General features: G+C 48.7%; 1 protein-coding gene across 2 annotated transcripts; it reads right to left on the bottom strand.

Moving 5' to 3' along the window:
- Positions 1–11,832: 11,832 nt before the first annotated feature.
- Positions 11,833–17,320, bottom strand: CXXC1 (CXXC finger protein 1). 2 transcript variants are annotated; one of them, XM_057527388.1, is made up of 15 exons: positions 17,162–17,317; positions 16,267–16,385; positions 16,065–16,165; positions 15,510–15,745; positions 15,243–15,419; positions 14,804–14,830; positions 14,482–14,727; positions 14,206–14,313; positions 13,889–14,073; positions 13,391–13,598; positions 13,198–13,308; positions 13,021–13,070; positions 12,834–12,930; positions 12,373–12,525; positions 11,833–12,275 (listed from the first exon to the last, which is right to left on the bottom strand). In XM_057527388.1, the coding sequence occupies exons 1-15, from the start codon at positions 17,162–17,164 to the stop codon at positions 12,129–12,131; spliced, it is 1,968 nt and encodes a 655-aa protein (XP_057383371.1). In that variant the 5' UTR covers positions 17,165–17,317; the 3' UTR covers positions 11,833–12,128. The 2 variants fall into 2 exon arrangements, with proteins under 2 accessions (XP_057383371.1, XP_057383372.1); XM_057527389.1 differs by lacking the exon at positions 14,804–14,830 and having other exon boundaries at positions 17,162–17,320.
- Between the last annotated feature and the right edge of the window lie 214 nt (positions 17,321–17,534).

Here is a 17,534-nt window from a genome sequence, read left to right as displayed (position 1 = left end):
CCAGGGCTCGAACCCGTGTCCCCTGCATTGGCAGGCGGATTCTTAACCACTGCGCCACCAGGGAAGCCCTGTCAGTTGAGTTTTGATAGTGTTGTTAGTTCTTTCTACCAGTCCTGAATATTGAGGGTAATAAGCCCAGTGAAAATGTTGTTATTGGCCAGATATCACAAATTGATTTAATTATTTCTCTGGCAAAGTGAGTTCCCTCATTGCTGTGCAACTCAGAAGGAATTCCCCAGACAGGAATTATTATTTCCAGTAGTGATTTACCTACTGTTAAAGTTGTTGCTCTCCTACAAAGAACTGCTTTCACCCAGTGTGGAAGATAATACCAAGGTATATTTGGACAAAATCCAACTGCCATACCTCAGAGGGTCCCCTAAGAAGGGGAAAGTGATCTTGAGACTCATGAAACAGTTTTCTGGAATTTTATCTTGGGTAAATAATTCATTGGCATATGCCTTGTGGGTTACTGTAGGGGAGGCTTTCCAAAGATGCTGTTTTCCCCACAAATCCTTTTTTTCAGGAACCCAATGGGTCTGGGAATGCACGTGCTGGAGTAAGGGTAATTGAGCCCTTATAGGCACTATAAGTCTATTTTTTGGCCCAAACCATATTTGTGAGGTGGGGTTAAGAAATCCTCCTTTCTTCTTCTGTATTTGCTTCTCACCTTCTGAGGCTAATTCTTGAGCCTGTAAAAGAAGTTTCTTGACAGTGTCATCAGGGGTAGGATTGAGCAGTGGGCATTCTCAGAACTGGGCAGAAGTAGAACTAAAAGCAGACTGTTTGGCTGCTGCCTCAGGGAATTGATTCCCTTCAGACTCTATTGAATCAGATTTGGAATGTCCAGGTATTTCAATACCAGCCAATTTTTAGGCAATCGTATAGAGTCCAATAATTCTGAGTCTAGTTTCCCATTCTTTATGGGTTTTCCTGACAACATAAAACCCTCTCTGGTTCCAGAGCATTCCAAATCATGAGCCACTCTGAAAGCACAGCAGCTATCATTGTAAATCTTTGCTGTTTGGTCCTTAGCTAGTTGACAATCTCTGATCAGTACAATTAGCTCAGCTTGGTGTGCTGACTTTGCTTCTGGTATATAAGAGCTCTCAATTACATCTACAGTTAATGTTATTGCATACCCAGCTCAATAATCTTCCTGCTCTTCCTTTAAGTAGGATCCATCTGTAAACCAAACTAAATCAACATTACTAATAGACTTTTCTTGTAAGTCATTGCTAGGAGCAAGGAAATAGTTAGTAAAATGTAATCATGATTGTTGTCGTCTTGGGGTGCTGGAGGCAAAGTTGTAGGGTTAAGATTATTGCACCGAGCCAAAGTAATATTAGGTGAAGAAAGCAGCAATACCTGGTAAGAGGACAACTGACTCACAGAACGGCATTGAGTATGACGAGAATTCAAAAGAGACTCAATTGAGTGCAGAACATGGATAGTCAAAGGAGAGATCCCATCAGTATATCTTCAGTCCCTTGCCTAGGAGAGGTGTCGCTGACATAGCTCTCATACAGGGTGAGAGGACTCTCACTACTGAATCTAACTGATGACTTATAGTATCCTCCCGGTAGATGTTGATCACCATGCCTCTGTGTTAACAGCCTTAAGGCATTACCTTTCTCTTCATGTAAAGAGGGAAAAAATGGCAAATTGTAATTAGGATGGCCTAATGCCACAGCTTGGGTTAATGTGGACTTTAAAACTTCTATGGCTTTTTCTCCTTCTGTTGTTCATTCAATTTGGTCGTGTCCATTGGACTTAAGCAGTGCATATAAAGGTTGGGCAATAAATTAAAAATTAGGTACCCAGTTCCTACAACATCAGTCAGACCCGGAAATCCCCTCAATTGTTTTTTTTTGGGGGGGGGATGGTGAGAAAGCTAAAATTCCTTTAATTCTTTTGGTGTCAATCAATAGTCCTTCTTGAGATATTAAGTAGCCCAAACGTTTTACAATAGGTAAGCAAAATTGGAGTTTACCTTTAGGCAACTTGGTCCCTTAGAAGCTAGTTGGTGTAACAGATGGATGGTATCTTTTTGAGAATCCAGTTCAATTTTAGAACATAAAATCAAATCATCTATATATTGAATTAAAGTAGAACCATCAGGAATGTCTACATCAGCTAAATCAGCTTTAAGTATTTGAGGAAAGTAAGTGGGGTTCTCACTATAGCCCTGTGGCATGGCCATCCAGGTATATTGATGATATTCCCATGTGAAGGTAAAAAGGTATGATTGTCCTTCTCTACTGGGATGCTAAAGAAGACACTGCATAAGTCTATCACTGAAAAATAACAGCTTTTAGTTGGAATGACTGAGGGTAAGGTGTGTGGATTTGGGACCAAAAGATGCCGAGGAATTGCAATATTATTTATTGCTCTCAGATCTTGGACAAATTTCCAGTCTTTTCCATTCATCTTTCTTACTGGCAGGATAGACATGTTACAAGGACTATTACAGGGAACTATAAGCCTTTTTAAAAGAAATTCCTGAATAACAGGTGATGGAATAAAATTTATGTTTTGAGGTAGGACAAGAAAATTTAAGTGTAGCATACACCCTGTCCATGTTGGGCCCTTCCTAATGGGCAACGTGCATCTGTATTATATATTAACCAGCGTTCCTCAAAGGCAGGAATGTCTGCTCAACTGTAAAGATCATTCTTTCCTTCTTCTGATACCAGCAGTGTACCTGAAGAGAAGATTAATTTTTCCTTTCTTAATACTGTTAGGGGTCATGGTGACTGCTTGCCTTGCATGTGTAGATCTGCTCTATGTATCTTTGGTGAACCTTATATAAAATGTCAGTGTGTCATTTTAATGTATGATCCTTTGTCTTAAAATGTATATAATTGTGCCTTCGACTTCTAACAGGCGGAACAATCCTCAGTGTTTTCTGAAAGACTGTCTCCTGGGTTATAATTCTCAGGTTGCCTCAAGTAAAATTCTCTATTTCTACTTTAGATCGATATTGATTACTTTTCTGTTGATATTAGCTTGGTGTAGTTAGCAGGATATCAGAGACACCCATCAGAGGACACCTGGAGCCTACTCTAAACCAGCGCTCAGTACCAGCACTGGCCCTTTGAGCCCCACCGGCTTTTTGGTATTCCTCAGTTGCTTTGGTGAGTTCTCCTGATATCTGGACCTCATTGCTTTGCATGATGATCCTGAATTTTATCCAATCTGTTAAAATTTTAGGATTTATAGTCTTAACAGGGTACCGGTACATTTCCAGGTGAAAGGGACCGAGGGGGAATTTCCTAGGCAATGGGCTAGATGGAGGTTCCTAGAAGGGGAAAGCCAAGAAGGAACTCTGGAGTGAACTGGGATGGCTGGTCTTTTTTAATTTGGCTCAAGTTGGAAAGATTGTGTATAAATGGTTTGAACAAACTGTTTGACAGCAGAACAAGAGACTGAACCTATTCAGCTCTGAAGAAAACGGACGTTTGCTCCTTCCAGCCACAAGGCCTTCTCTGGTGACTGAGAACCTAGAGGAAGTGTCTGAGGATTCATCCTTATAATGAGTAGCAGTCCCATAGGAAACGCCCTTTTAACACTTTAGGTAATTTACGGTGCTCCAAGCCCCCATGGTGGCTTTAGACAGCTTACAGGAGAAACTGACACAGAAGATCTGAACCGACTCAAGGGTGATACCTTGAGGAGCTAAGCTCACAAGCAGCACACTTCTGACCCTGCGGCGCCCTTAGAAATTGTGACCTCATAATACAAATTAAACAAAAGGAAAATGGGAAATCGTGCTTCGAAAGCTGACCAGTTCCCAGATGGATAACCACCCATTGGAACTTCGGCTGGCTTCATGTACAGTATGTATGGAGCCGATACTTGCAAGAACTTGGTAAAATGGGAGGCTCTAACTTAACTCTTAAATGGCCAAAACGGGGAACATTGGACTTACCAAAATTAGTTTACTTGCGTGCAAAATTGGAAAATGCTGGCTATAAAATTACATAGACAGGATGGGAAGCATATTTCAATTGGTACTTAGAAGCTTTGAAGCATGGTAATGATAAAATGACACCTTTACAGGAAACTAACTGAAAATTATTAGAAACTGTTGCTAAATTGGAGAAAAGCTCAGAAGCTACCCTATCCCTTTCTCCTCCTCCTTCCCCTCCTTTCTGAACTTTATACCTTCTCCTTTCTGAACGTCCATATCTCAACTTGTCTGTTCTACCTCCTCCTCCACCTCCAAAGGAAAAATTAACTGGACCCCAGGGAATAAACGAGAGCCCTAAAATCATTGCAGCTCCCTTTAAAGAGAAACCTACTGGAAGAGGTGAGCCTGAACTAATATATACTCCTGGACTAGAGATGAACTTAAAAATTTAACTAAGGATTTTCCAGGCCCTTTACAATATCCTTTAGGGTTTTTTAGATAATTCATTGTGTAAGGATACATGAGCCAGGATACTCAGATTTGTAATAGCTTGAGCAATTGCTGGTATCCAAAAGTAAAGCCAAGTATGACTACAAAAGGGAGAATGGAAGACACCTATGGAAGATTTTCATAAGCATGAGCATGCAGATGTTCACAGGTGTTGAGAACTTGCTCGTAACTTGTACCAAGCCATCCCCAAAATTTTTCCTGAGAAAATAGAGTGGACAATAGTCCACCAATGCAAGCAAAAGCGCAGAGAAACTTTTTTTTTTTTTTGAGAGGTTTGAGAAAATCTTCAAATAGCACCTTGGAATGGCCCCTGAAAGTTTGCAAAATCATCAAAATGATCCAATTCTAAATTCAATCTTTAAGAGGGATTAGATGAAAAAATAGCAAAGCTAATTAAAAGGCATGAATTGGACTGGACCATAATACATTCTAACATGCTTGTCACTATTGCAGAGAAGCTCTCTAAAACCTTCCAAAGAAAGAAGAAGAAAGAGTCACTAAAGTCATGAATGTACAACTACAGCAACTTAGAGGCCCTATTAAAACACTTTTCTTCTAACCCTGGCCCAAAACGAAATGCCTGCACTTGTTTTTAGCGCAAAAGCCATAGTTTCTTCAAATGAGAGTGCCATACATTTAAGTGGAATTTGGAACATGGCAAAACTAAAAAGGAATAGGAGTGCTCTGACAATTATGAGAGGGCATTTCCCCCAGCTTCTCACCAATACCTTAGGGGAAATTGAGACAACAATCAGAGGGGAAACGTCAAAGGCCATTGTAGATACTGGGGCTACAATCTCTGGTCTTTACCCTACCCTTATTCATTGCCCTCTCCCTGGGAGTATAAGGTCAATTCAAATAGTAGGGGTTTCTAATTTACCTTTGCAAATTTTAAACTCAGAGTCGCTAACCTTTCAGTTAGGAACTATCACAGGGAAACTTGTGTTTCTCCTAGTAAAATGTGCCCCAATTCATCTGATAGGAAGAGAACTTTCAGAAGCCAGCAACGCTCATATTGCCTTTGCACAAAAAGTGAAATTCTTCTAGGTTTAGAAAATTTAATGCTGAGGAAAATCTAGTTACTGAAAAATAGATGCTTATAAAATCAGTGGTTCACACAGACCAAGAAAAAATGAATGACCTGTTATCGCCAGTGCCTAAAGAATTATGGTCATCATCTTCTTCAGATATTGAAAAAATTAAATTGGTTACTCCTATTAGGGGGACTGTTGACAACTCCAAGCCTCTACCTAATATTTGACAATATCACTTAAACCAGAGACATTAAATGGAATAAACCCTGTTATTCAGGAATTTCTTAAGAAGGGACTTATAATTCCTTGTACCGGTCCTTGTTACACACATCTATCTTACCGGTGAGAAAGGCCAGTGGGAAAGGTTGGAGATTTGTTCAAGATCTGAAAGCTGTAAATAACATTGTGATTCCTCTTTGTCCTGTGGTCCCAAATCCACACACTCTGCTCTCAGTCATTCCAGCTGATAGCTGCTATTTTTCAGTAATTGATTTATGCCTTCCTTAGTATCCTAGTAAAGAAGGACAGTCAGTACGTTTTTGCCTTCACATGGGAAAATCATCAATATACCTGGACTGCCATGCCACAGGGCTATAGTGAGAACCCCACTTAGTTTCTCAAATGATCAAAACTGATTTAGCTGACGTAAACTTTCCTGGTGGCTCCACTTTAATTCAATGTGTAGATGATTTGCTTTCATGTTCTTTTTTTAAAAATAAATTTATTCATTTTATTAATTTATTTTTGGCTGCATTGGGTTTTCGTTGCTGCACGCGGGCTTTCTCTAGTTGTGGCGAGTGGGGGCTGCTCTTCTTTGCGGTGAGCGGGCTTCTCATTGCGGTGGCTTCTCTTGTGGCAGAGCATGGGCTCTAGGTGCGTGGGCTTCAGTAGTTGTGGCGCACGGGCTTAGTTGTTCCACGGCATGTGGGATCTTCCCGGGCCAGGGCTCGAACCCGTGTCCCCTGCATTGGCAGGCGGATTCTTAACCACTGTGCCACAGGGGAAGCCCCTGCTTTTATGTTCTAGAAATGAATTGGATCCTCAAAAAGACACCATCCATCTGTTACAACAACTAGCTTCTAAGGGACAAAAGTTGCCTAAAGATAAACTCCAATTTGCTGACCTGTTGTAAAACATTTGGGCCGCTTTATATCTAAGGAAGGACTATTAATCAACTCTAAAAGGATTAAAGAGATCTTAGCTTTCTCACTTCTCAAAACAAAGAAACAATTGAGGGGATTTCTGGGTCTGACTGAATATTGTAGCCATTGGGTACCTAATTTTCCACTTATTTCTCAACCTTTATATGCATTACTTAAGTCTGACCAGCTTGATCTGATTGAGTGGATGCCAAAAGGAAAAGAGGCCATAAACACCTTAAAATCCATCTTAACTCAGGCACTGGGTTTGGGTCACACTAATTATAACTTGCTTTTTTTTCTCTTTGTAATTGAAGTTAAAGGAACTGCTTTAGGTGTATTACTCAAGAGCATGGTGATAAACAGCGACCCATAGGATATTATAGTCAGCAATTAGACTCAGTAGGAAAAGGACTTCCTCCTTGCATGAGGGCTATTTCAGCAAAGGCTTTCTTATGTAAGGCTATTGGAGAAATAATAATGGGGTCTCCTTTAATGATTTATGTTCCACACTCAGTCGAGTCTTTTCTAAACTCTCACCACACTCAGCACTATTCTGTAAGGTGACTAGCTTCTTATGAAGTATTGTTGCTTTCTGTACCTAATATTACCTTAGTTCAATGTAATAATCTTTTTTTTTTTTAGCGTCCCTGGGTGGGCATGAACCACAATGTAATAATCTTAACCCTGCAACTTTGCTTCCAGCACCACAGGAAGAAAACAACCACGACTGCATTTTATTAACAGATTATCTTCTTGTTCCAGGTATGATTTCTAAGAAATTTCTATTGATAATGTTGATTTAATTAGATTCACAGAAGGGCCCTGTTTAAGGGATGAACAGGGACATTACTGAGCTGGATATGCAATAACATCCACAGTGGACATAAGCGAAAGCTCTTATTTACCAGAAACAAAGTCCGCACAGCAAGCCTAATGAATCGCCTCAACCCGAGCTTGTCAACTAGGCAAAGCCCAGATAGTACATATATATATACTGGCAGTTGTTATGCCTTTGGCGTGGCACACGACTTTGGAATGCTACGGAAACAAGGGTTTTTAACCACTTCAGGGCAGCCTATGAAAAATGGAAATAGGTTGCAGAGTTCTTAACTGCAGGTTGTAGTTCTATACAACTACCAAAACAGTTGGCAAGTATTAAAGCACTGGGGCATCCCAAATCTGACATTAAGGAAGCTAAAGGAAATTAGCTTGCTGATGCTGCAGACATACAGACAACTTTAAAAATTCATCCTGGGCTTCCCTGGTGGCGCAGTGGTTGAGAACCTGCCTGCTAATGCAGGCGGCACAGGTTCGAGCCCTGGTATGGGAAGATCCCACATGCCGCGGAGCAACTAGGCCCGTGAGCCACAATTACTGAGCCTGCGCGTCTGGAGCCTGTGCTCCGCAACAAGAGGCCACGATAGTGAGAGGCCCGCGCACCGCGATGAGGAGTGGCCCCCGCTTGCCGCAGCTAGAGGAAGCCCTCGCACAGAAACGAAGACCCAACACAGCCAAAAAAAAAAATAAATAAATAAATAATAATTAAAGGTGTTAATAATTAAAAAAAAAAAATTCATCCTGTTCAGCTTTGAGAACTTCCATTGCTCTCTGTGAACCCTGCTAACCCAGTAAAAGATTTCCTTCCATAGGCTCAAGAAATCGCCACTAAAGAAGATAAACAGATGTGGCTACAAAAAGGGGGAATTTTTGAACCCATCACACAAACATGCTTTGGACCTGATTTTAAAAACCTATAGTGTCTGTTAGAGCACAATGGCTGTTACTCCAGCGTGTATATTCTTTAACTCATTAGGCACCGGAAAGATGGTTTTATGGGGAAAACTATAATTTTGGAAACATTCTCCCATGGTGGCTCATAAAGTATGTACTCACTGTACTCTGTGTCCTAAATATAATCCCAGAAAACCACTTCATGGCGCACAAGGTCACATTCTTCTTCCTAAGGGACCCTTTGAGGTATGGCAATTGGACTTTGTCCAAATGCCACCACCTCGAGGATATAAATAATCTTGGTGATGATCTGTATGTTTTCACACTGGGTTGAAGCTTTTCCCTGCAGGAGAGCAATGGGTATAACAGTAGGTAAATCACTATTGGAAATAATAATTCCTGTTTGGGGAATTCCTTCTGAGTTACATAGTGACCAGGGACTCACTTTGCCAGACAAATAATTAAATCTATTTATGACATTCAGCCAATAGTGCAGCATCTTTAATGCACTTATCACCCCCCTCCAATCTTCAGGATTGTTAGAAAGAATTAACAGCACTATCAAAACTCAACTGACAAAACTCTCAGGGGCTTTTAATCTTTCATGGCCAGAAGCTCTCTCATTGGTGCTTCTCAGCCTTAGGTCCACTCCTTTTGGTAAGCATCAACTGTCTCCTTTTGAAATAACCGCTGGACGACCTATGTGCCCAGAGGAAGGCATGTATGAACCAGCATTGCATAAGGGTGTGATATGTTGCATTATCGTCAGGGACTCGTTAAGGCACTTAAAGAAAATGAAAAGCTGGTAACATTCCTTTCACCGTGAGCTCCCAGGAGATGAAGACCTTATGGATCATGGACTACAACCTGGAGACTTTGTCCATTGGAAAAGGCATAAGTACAAGATGCTTTGCAGCTGCATTGGAAAGGGCCATATCGGGTATTATTAACTAACCCCTGTGCTGCAAAGCTCAGAGGAGTAAATTCCTGTGTTCCTATCTCTCATTTTAAAAAAAGGCTTCTGCTCCTAAATGGACCACGACCCCTGTTTCTGACATCTGACTTCAACTAAGACAAGCTTCACCAAGCTGGGATGAGAAAAAGTCGACAACAGTAGCAGACAGCTAACCCAAGAGTCCAGACCAGCCCTGGAAGACCCATCCTACTGGTTCAGTTGTACTGTTTACCAACTGTCTGTCTCTCTGTCAACATTGAGAGTTATTGTTTTGCTTCTGGCTATACTTTTGACCCAGTGTTTAGGATGGAAAGAAAATTCTTTAGCAAAGTTGTCACAGAGTATAGCTACTGGGGGCCATTTAACCGATTGTTGGACTTGCAACTTTGGGATCACTTGCATCCTCAGGTTTTGTCTTCATATATGGCATTGGAATTGACCCACCTTCCCAAGAATGGGCACATAAATATCTTAAGAGCTGACAGGTAGAAGGTTTATGCTTATTGGGATGTTATGTTATCCCATTGTCTATATAAAAGAGACAGATAAAACTCCTTTCTCTCTCCATTACAGAAGAGATCAATGTTATTAGGATACCAAGATACCTGGTAGCAAAGTCTTTTGAGAATCTTGATTCCTAGTGAAGGAGTATATGTAAAGAGAGATATGGTCATAAATCTATCAGCCACCCGCTGGTCAAATAGCCGAAGAGACTACAAAAAGCATTGCAGCACAAGAGACATCCCTCAATTCCTTAACCTAAGTAGTATTGGATAATAGTTACCTTCGATATTCTTTTTTTTTTTTCTAATCTTTTTTTCGTTTGTTTGGCCTCACCGCTTGCAGGATCTTAGTTCCCTGACCAGGGATTGAACCCGTGCCCCCTGCAGTGGAAGCACGGAGTCCTGACTACTGGACCATCAGGGAATTCCCTACCTTTGATTTTCTACTGGCTAAACAAGGAGTTGTGTTATTGCTCACACTACTTGATGCACCTATAGCAATACCTCTGCAGAAGTAGAGATGCTCCTAGATAAAATTTTTAAAAGGCAAAATGGTTATGACATTAAAAAAAAAAAGACCCTTTTAATGATCTGTTTAGTTGGCTCTCTTCAGGATTAGGTAATTTTTTTTGCTCTGTTTTACAGATGATTATTATTTTCACTGTATGTATTATTCTTTTCCTGGCTATCAAGCTACGCATGGCATGTATCACTGCTTGCTTAAATTCTACAGCTAAAAGTACACGTACAATGTTTGTGCAACAAGTCAATATGATTGATAACATGAATAGCCTATAAAATGTTTCCCTGTCACTATATACCTCTGTGTCAGCCACTCCTATTTAAATGACTGTTGACAACTCCAAGCCTCTGCCTAATATTCAACAATATCCACTTCAACTAGAGGTGCTGAACAGAATAAGACCTATGTTGATGAAAAATTAATCAACAGTCAATCTAAAGGAGAAATAGAGAATTTTATTCGAGCCAACCTGAGGATTAGAACCACAGAAAGAGTTGTTCAGAAAACTCTGAGGACTATTCTGCCTGTTAGAAGTTATATACATTTTTGAGACAAAGGGTCATACATCAAAATGACACACTGACATCTTACATAAAGTTCACCAAAGATACATAGTCCAGATCTGCACATAGGAAGCAGCACCAGGTCACCATGACCCCTTAAAAAATTAGGAAAGAATTAAGAATTTTATTGTCTAAGGAGTTACATTGCTGGCATCGAGAAGGAAAAAGTTGATCTTTATGGTTGAGCAGACATTCCTGCCTTTGAGGAGGTGTGGTTAATGTATAATGCAGATGCACATTGCCCATTGGGGAGGGCCCAATACGGGTAGGGAGCATGTTATGCTTAAATTTTCTTATCCTGCCTTAAAACATAAGCTCTCCCCCAGGGCTATTGTGTCCCGTTCTCTCTTCCCCACTGGAGTCACTAGAGCGCCTAGGGACAAGTCATGCCTGGCGATGGCCAGAGCTTCTTCCACTAGGGGAGGGCTGGTGCTGCTCTGCAGGTAAACAGGAGGCCCGTGAGGGCGGGTCCATGCTGGAAAGGTAGTGTTGTGTGGCTGACTGCACCTGACAATGAGAGGACAGGCTGGTGTTCCCGACACAAACCCAGTGGGCTCCTGCTGTACACGCGTCCCGAGAGAGGGGTTTCTGGGGAGAGAGGAGGGCCTTGTGTCCATCATTTCATACAACTCTGGTCTGGACACCATCAATAAGAGTAAACAAGAAAATTCCTGCTCACACAGGAATGATGAATCAGCCATACACGGACTGAGCACTGACTGTATACCCACTGTCACACAATGAGAGCACAGGCTGACAGTGTAGGTCCCTGGACTCTCCCTCAGCACCTCATATCCCCACAGACCAAGGCGGAGCCTGCAGAGCACAGAGTGGGCGCCGACTGGATGTGTGCAGCCTACACCTGTACTGCAGCCTCCCCGGAGTACAGGTATGCCACTCTACTCTAGGGGCGCGGGAACGCAGTTGCAACGGAAAAAAGTTTGGAGACCGTCCATAGTTAGCTTTCTTGCTTCATCAAAATTTTATTAACAAAACCAGAGTGGGGGAGGCAAGGGTGCACAGACTCCGCAGCCCCTCCCAGGCACAGAGAACGGAGAGGCAGAGAAACAGACAAAGACGTGAGGAAGTTCCCAGGCCCTATGGTAAGGGCAAACAGGCGGTCAAACGGTGGACGGGCGCAGGGCGAAACTCCGGGACCGTGGGAGGAACATGAATGGCAGACCAGACAAATGTGGGCTCCGGGGCCGCTCCCGCCCGCAGCGCAGGGCGGGAGGGCGTCTGGACCGCTGGGGCTCAGCGGTCGGCACTGGAGCGCAGGTCGGTTGTGAGCGGGTCGTGCTGGATGGTTTGATGCAGCATCAGGGCCAGTAAGCCCGCCCGGTTGGTCATGGCAGTGCGGACGTTGCGCTCCTGCTCAAACAGCTCGTCCAGCTTGTACCACTGCCGGGCGGCGGGCAGGAGGAGCCGTGAGAAGGGGCTCCCGGAGCTCCCCGCCCCGCCGCCCCGCCGCCCCGCCGCATCCGCCGCCGAGACCTACCACGCGCACGCGCTCCAGGTCCACCTCGGCCCGCCGCAGCTTCTCCCAGCAGTAGTGGCGGTTGCACTGGCGCTTGGGCAGGCGGCAGAACTCACCCGTGAGCTCGAAGACGTCACGTACAAGGGGGCACCCGCATACCTCGTCAGCTGGCACCTGCAGGGAGACCGGGGGTGGGCGTGAGTGCGGGGTGGTGAGGCAGGAAGGAGGACAGGAATGTGGAGGGGGGGGGGGACTGGGAAGGAATGGTGGGGGAGGAGAAGAGGAGGAAGGTGGGGGGAGGGAGGAGTAGGCGGTGATGCAACAGGAAAAAGGAGAGGCATGAAGGGCGAGGAGGCAGGGCAAGTGGGAGCTGTGGAAGTGGGCCGGCAGGAAACAGGGAAGCGGGAGAGGGAGGAAGGGAGAAATGTGGCCCGGGGGGAAGGAAGGGGGACAGAATGGGGAGAGCTGAGGGAAAAGCTTACTTTGGGGTCCCGTGAGTGCTCGGGGCACAGCACCTGGAGCCGCTTGCAGTATGTCTTGCTCTGAGGATTGTAGACGTCGCAGAAGAGTCGTGTGGCCCTGGGGGGTGTGGAGCAGAGAAGGTAGCAGAGGAATAGGAGGGTGGCGCCCAGGCCCGGCCCCGCTAACCCCCGCAGCGCCCACACTCACCCCTCGATGCGAGTCGGGTACATGGACCCAAAGGACGTCTGGCTTTCGTACTGGAGGGGTGAGCACAAACGGAGGGACTGTGGATGTGTGCCGCATGCCCTCGCGAGACGGCACCCCCGCCCCCAGGGACCCACTGATGTCCCCACACCGTCCGCCCCCTCAGGCCGACACCCTGACCTTGGCGTAGCAGCGCTCCATGTGGCGCAAGGCAACACGTGGGTTGATGGGGTGCCCGCAGGAGACGCAGAAGATCTGCAGGTCCGTGTCATCGCTGTCACCCTCATTGCTCTGCACGGGGTTGGGGGGACGATGAGGCCAGGCGGGAGCAGGTACTGGGCCCTGCGCCACGCCCACGCCCGCGCCCGCTCACCTCCTCGTCCTCGCGCACAGCCTGCTGTTTGGCCCGCAGGATAATGGCCTCGAGCTCGTGGAATCGGCGCTCCATTTCCTGAAGGCGGGTGCGGGCGCTCTGCTGCTCCCGGCGGATGCGTTCGAGCAGCTTCTTGCCGTGCTCCTCAGCAATGCAGGGGCTCTGCTGCCACTGCTGGATGCGCTGGGGGAGGATCTCGTAGATGCGGCTGCAGGGAGGCAGTGAATTGGGTGAGCAGAGAAGGAGGCAAGGCAGTAAGATGAGCGGTGTGATCCAAGGGCGCAGAGCAGATGGGTGACTCAATGGTGAAAGGATAAGTAACCAGGTGACTGAAGGGCAGATGGCTGGGCGGACAGACAGACGGACGGGGGAGCAGGTGGATGGCCCGGTGGGTGCCTGGTTGACTGAATGGTGACTGACTGGCAGACACACAGAGGGCTCTGGTCATGCCCCACCCTGTACCCCCTGACTCCCCTGAACCCTCCAGCAATGACTCACTTGGCTGCCAGCTTCATGCCGCAGTCGTCTGAGCAATACTTGGAGCCGGGCTGGGCAGCGCGCACACAGCCAGGGCCCAGGCACTGCGGCAGCGACGCAGGGTCCTTGGCGTCAGTGCGCTCCGGGTGTTTCCATTTGTCCTTGTGCTTCTGCTTCTGCCGATGCCGCTTGTATCTTTCTTCCTTCTATGGGACAAGACGGGCCAGGGCAGGGCGCAGCTGAAGTCAGCCCTGGACCCCTGTTTCCCCCTGCACCCCAGCGCTTCAGCCCCTGACCTTCGCCCTCCCTCCCCACACCCACTGCACCCTCTCCGTCACCTTCTTCTCAGACTTCTTCTCCCGACGCTTCACGTGCTTCACTTTCACCGCCCTCTTCCGCAGCGCAGGGTCCAGGAACGGGGACTCCTCCGTGTCACTCATCCAGGGCTGCGAGTGAGGCATACGCTGATTCGCCTGCCCCACTCGTGACTTCCCCACCACCTGCTCGGTCCCCACGTCAGCCTTCCATACCCTCTGCCTCCTCCCTCCTCATTAGGGACACTCTCTGCTTCTGTAACCTCTACCCTTCCACCATGGGATGCTCTGTCCACTCACCAGGCCATGGTCATCAAAGGCCCCTGCACAGAAGTCCTGGTACAGGTCAGGGTCCAGTGGGAGGTCCTCGTCCGAGAGCGGCTCGGGTGTAGCCGTAGCCTCAGGCGGCTCCTTGACTGCTGCTGATGCCACTGCCCCCTCGTCCTCGCGGATGCGCCCCAGCTTCTGCGATGGCTGTGGCTGCTGCTGCGTGGGCAGTGGCCGGCGAGGCCTTGGCAGGGACTCTGAGGGCATCACCGGCGAGAGCTGCGGGGCAGAATCTCAGGACTGGCCCTGACCGCCCTGCCCGCAGGCCCCGCCCGCCCTGGGGGGCTGGACTCACCGAGGAAGGGAAGTACTTGTACGATTCCTGTGCCGGCAGGAGGAAGGCCCAGGTCAGCCCCAGGTGGATGGAGGGGGCCCTGCCCTAGCCCTTCCCACAAGTGCCCGACTCCACCAACGAGCCCCGCCTCGCCTCCCTAGACACACCAGCGCCCCCCGCCCCCCATCGCCAGGACATGCTCGGCCCTGCCCCAGCTGCGCTGATGTGTCTGACCACCTAGAGACGCCTGGCCCTACCCTGCGCATCTGGGGTTGGGGGCTCCCCCGCTAGCCCAGCACATCTGGTCACGCCCCGCTCGTCCTAACCAGCCAGGTCCCTCCCCACCTGTCCGTATGCGATTAGGTTCCACCCCACCCAGCCCACCCATCCTAGCCTCAATCAGCTCTTCCCAGACATCCTGGCCACCCCCCCGACCCCGCCCAGCTCTGCCCATGCTCACCCGGGCCCGAAGCTGGCACTGACGCAGCCGGCACTTCTGCCGGATCTTGTTGGGGCCCCCAAACTTCTTCATGTCTCGGCAGAAGTCACAGTGGCCACAGTCCTCGGTGCGCCGGCAGGCCTCACACTCGCCACACATACGGGCTGACCGTTTGATCTGCTGCTGCTGCTGGTGATGCTAGCGAGAGGCGCCCGCAACAGAGCTCAGGAACCGCGCAGGGCCTGAGACGGGATCACCTCCCCTAGCCCAGCCACCGCGGCCACTCACCTGGCTGGGCGTGGCCACCAGGGGCTGTGGAGAGGATTTGTGGGGCGAAGCAGAGCCCCGAGCAAGCATGGCCCCAACCCCTGTCCCTGACCCCGCCCGGCGCTGCAGGTCCAGATCCGGGGCAGGCCTCCTGCGCCCTCCACCCTCATCCCGGGGCTCACTGCCGTCTCGCTCAGTGCTGTCCCGCTCCCGTGACTTCTTGTGCCGATAGCGGATCTCCAGCTTGGGGTCCTTCTCTGCGGGATAGAGGGTGGAGCCAGCGTGGGTTGGCACCGGGGGATGTGGATGGCCCCAGAACTCTTTCTTCCTCTTCTCTCCTCTTCGGTCCCGCCCGCCTGCCCTGTCTCCCTACTGCAGGGCAGAGCTGTCCCTTCTGGTGGAACTTTCTATCACAGCTCACGACGGAGCCTCCATTCCGGCTTAGCACTGACCAACAATCACTCTGCCCACAGACGCAGATCACTGCTCCCCGTGAACCGCCCTCCCATGAAGGCGCCTCCTCCTCCTCCTCCCCGGAAGCCCCAGCTGCCTGCCCGCTCCACTCCGGCCCCTCACCTCGGCACTCCCGGCAGTACCACTCCCGGATGGCCTTGGCCATCTTCTCAGTGATCCGGATGCAGTCCCCATGAAACCACTCATTGCAGTTGTCACAGCCGCTGCGGAGGGTGGGGCGAGTGAGGGAGATGTGAGGGGCCGGACCCGTCGGCCTCTCCCCACCCGGCCGGCTGTCCATCCCGCCCACCGCTCCCCCGCTCACATCATGAAGCAGTTGATGTCTGGTTTGCGGCAGATGCAGTAGATGGGCGCGTTTTCCCCGTTCTCTGACTTGCTGTCCTCCCCGGCATCTGGAGGCTCTGGGTCCGAAGCCTCCGCCTCCTGTGGGAGCCCCCATCATGGCTCCTTAGAGGACCCCCATCATGACGCCTCACCCCTCCAGTACAGCTCCATCAAGGCTCGCCACAGACCTCAACAGTCCGCCAACAGACTTCCCACCACGGATCCTCCTACATCCCTCCATCATAGTCCGCACAGACCACCACCCCCCATCACTCACCGCTGACACCCCCTTACCCTGCTTATAAACCCCCGTCACTCTGCCTCAGACCTTCCAATCGCTTACCCCAGTGACACCCCGTCACTCTGTTCACCCACTGAGCTAGTTTCTGCTCGTTACAAACACCGCATCACGCCCCCGTCATGGCTCCTCACAGACCCCCATCACCGGCCCGCACAGACAGCACGCTTCCCCTCAGATCCTCCGTTACTAACCTCACAGACAGCCCCGCCCCCCTAGATCCCCCGATACACTCATCACGGCTCACTCCACACTGCCCAGTACAACTCTTCGCAAGCCCCTCACCACTCGGCACAAAGAATCCCCCATTCGGACCCCCAAGGAACTACCACTAAACTTCCATTACGGTCCCCCATAATGGCTCATCACATAACTCCCAGATGGTTCACACACGAGTAAAAAAATCTGACCATCAGACCCCCTATCATTCTAAGGCTCGAAACAGCCCCCCGCCCCATTCTGCCCACTGACTCCCGTTATGGTTCACCACAAACCCCCATGCGTCTGCCGATGGACACCCCCATTTCCTACCCCACTGACCTCTACCGCCGACTCCCTCCTGCGACCTCGTACTCACCATCTCTCCGCTCCCAGCGCACCCCTTCACGAACCCCGCCAGCGACCCGCGAACCTACACAGACCCCTCCGCGGCGTCCCCGGTCGTTGCAAAGGCGCCTATAAGTACTTCCGCTTTTCGACGCTCCTCCCAGGCACCGTACTCCTATTGCGCAGGCCCAGTGCGTCGGCTCCGCGACACACAAGTCGGTCGCCCGCCTAGAGGTCCGACAGTCTCTCAGGCGCCGCCATCTTGACTACTGAGACCGTACGGCGGCGAGTCCATATATTCTCGGGAAACATGGCCATGCCTTTATTTCTGGAGGCCTCCATCTTGGAGTCTGATTCCGTAAGATGGCGTAGTCCGTACGTTCACTGGCAACACATGGCAGCGT

This window comes from Balaenoptera acutorostrata, chromosome 13 (assembly GCF_949987535.1).
Source record: "Balaenoptera acutorostrata chromosome 13, mBalAcu1.1, whole genome shotgun sequence".
Lineage (NCBI taxonomy): Eukaryota > Metazoa > Chordata > Mammalia > Artiodactyla > Balaenopteridae > Balaenoptera > Balaenoptera acutorostrata.
Note: the sequence above shows the minus strand (reverse complement) of the source record. Positions and strands in the feature narration are given on the sequence as shown.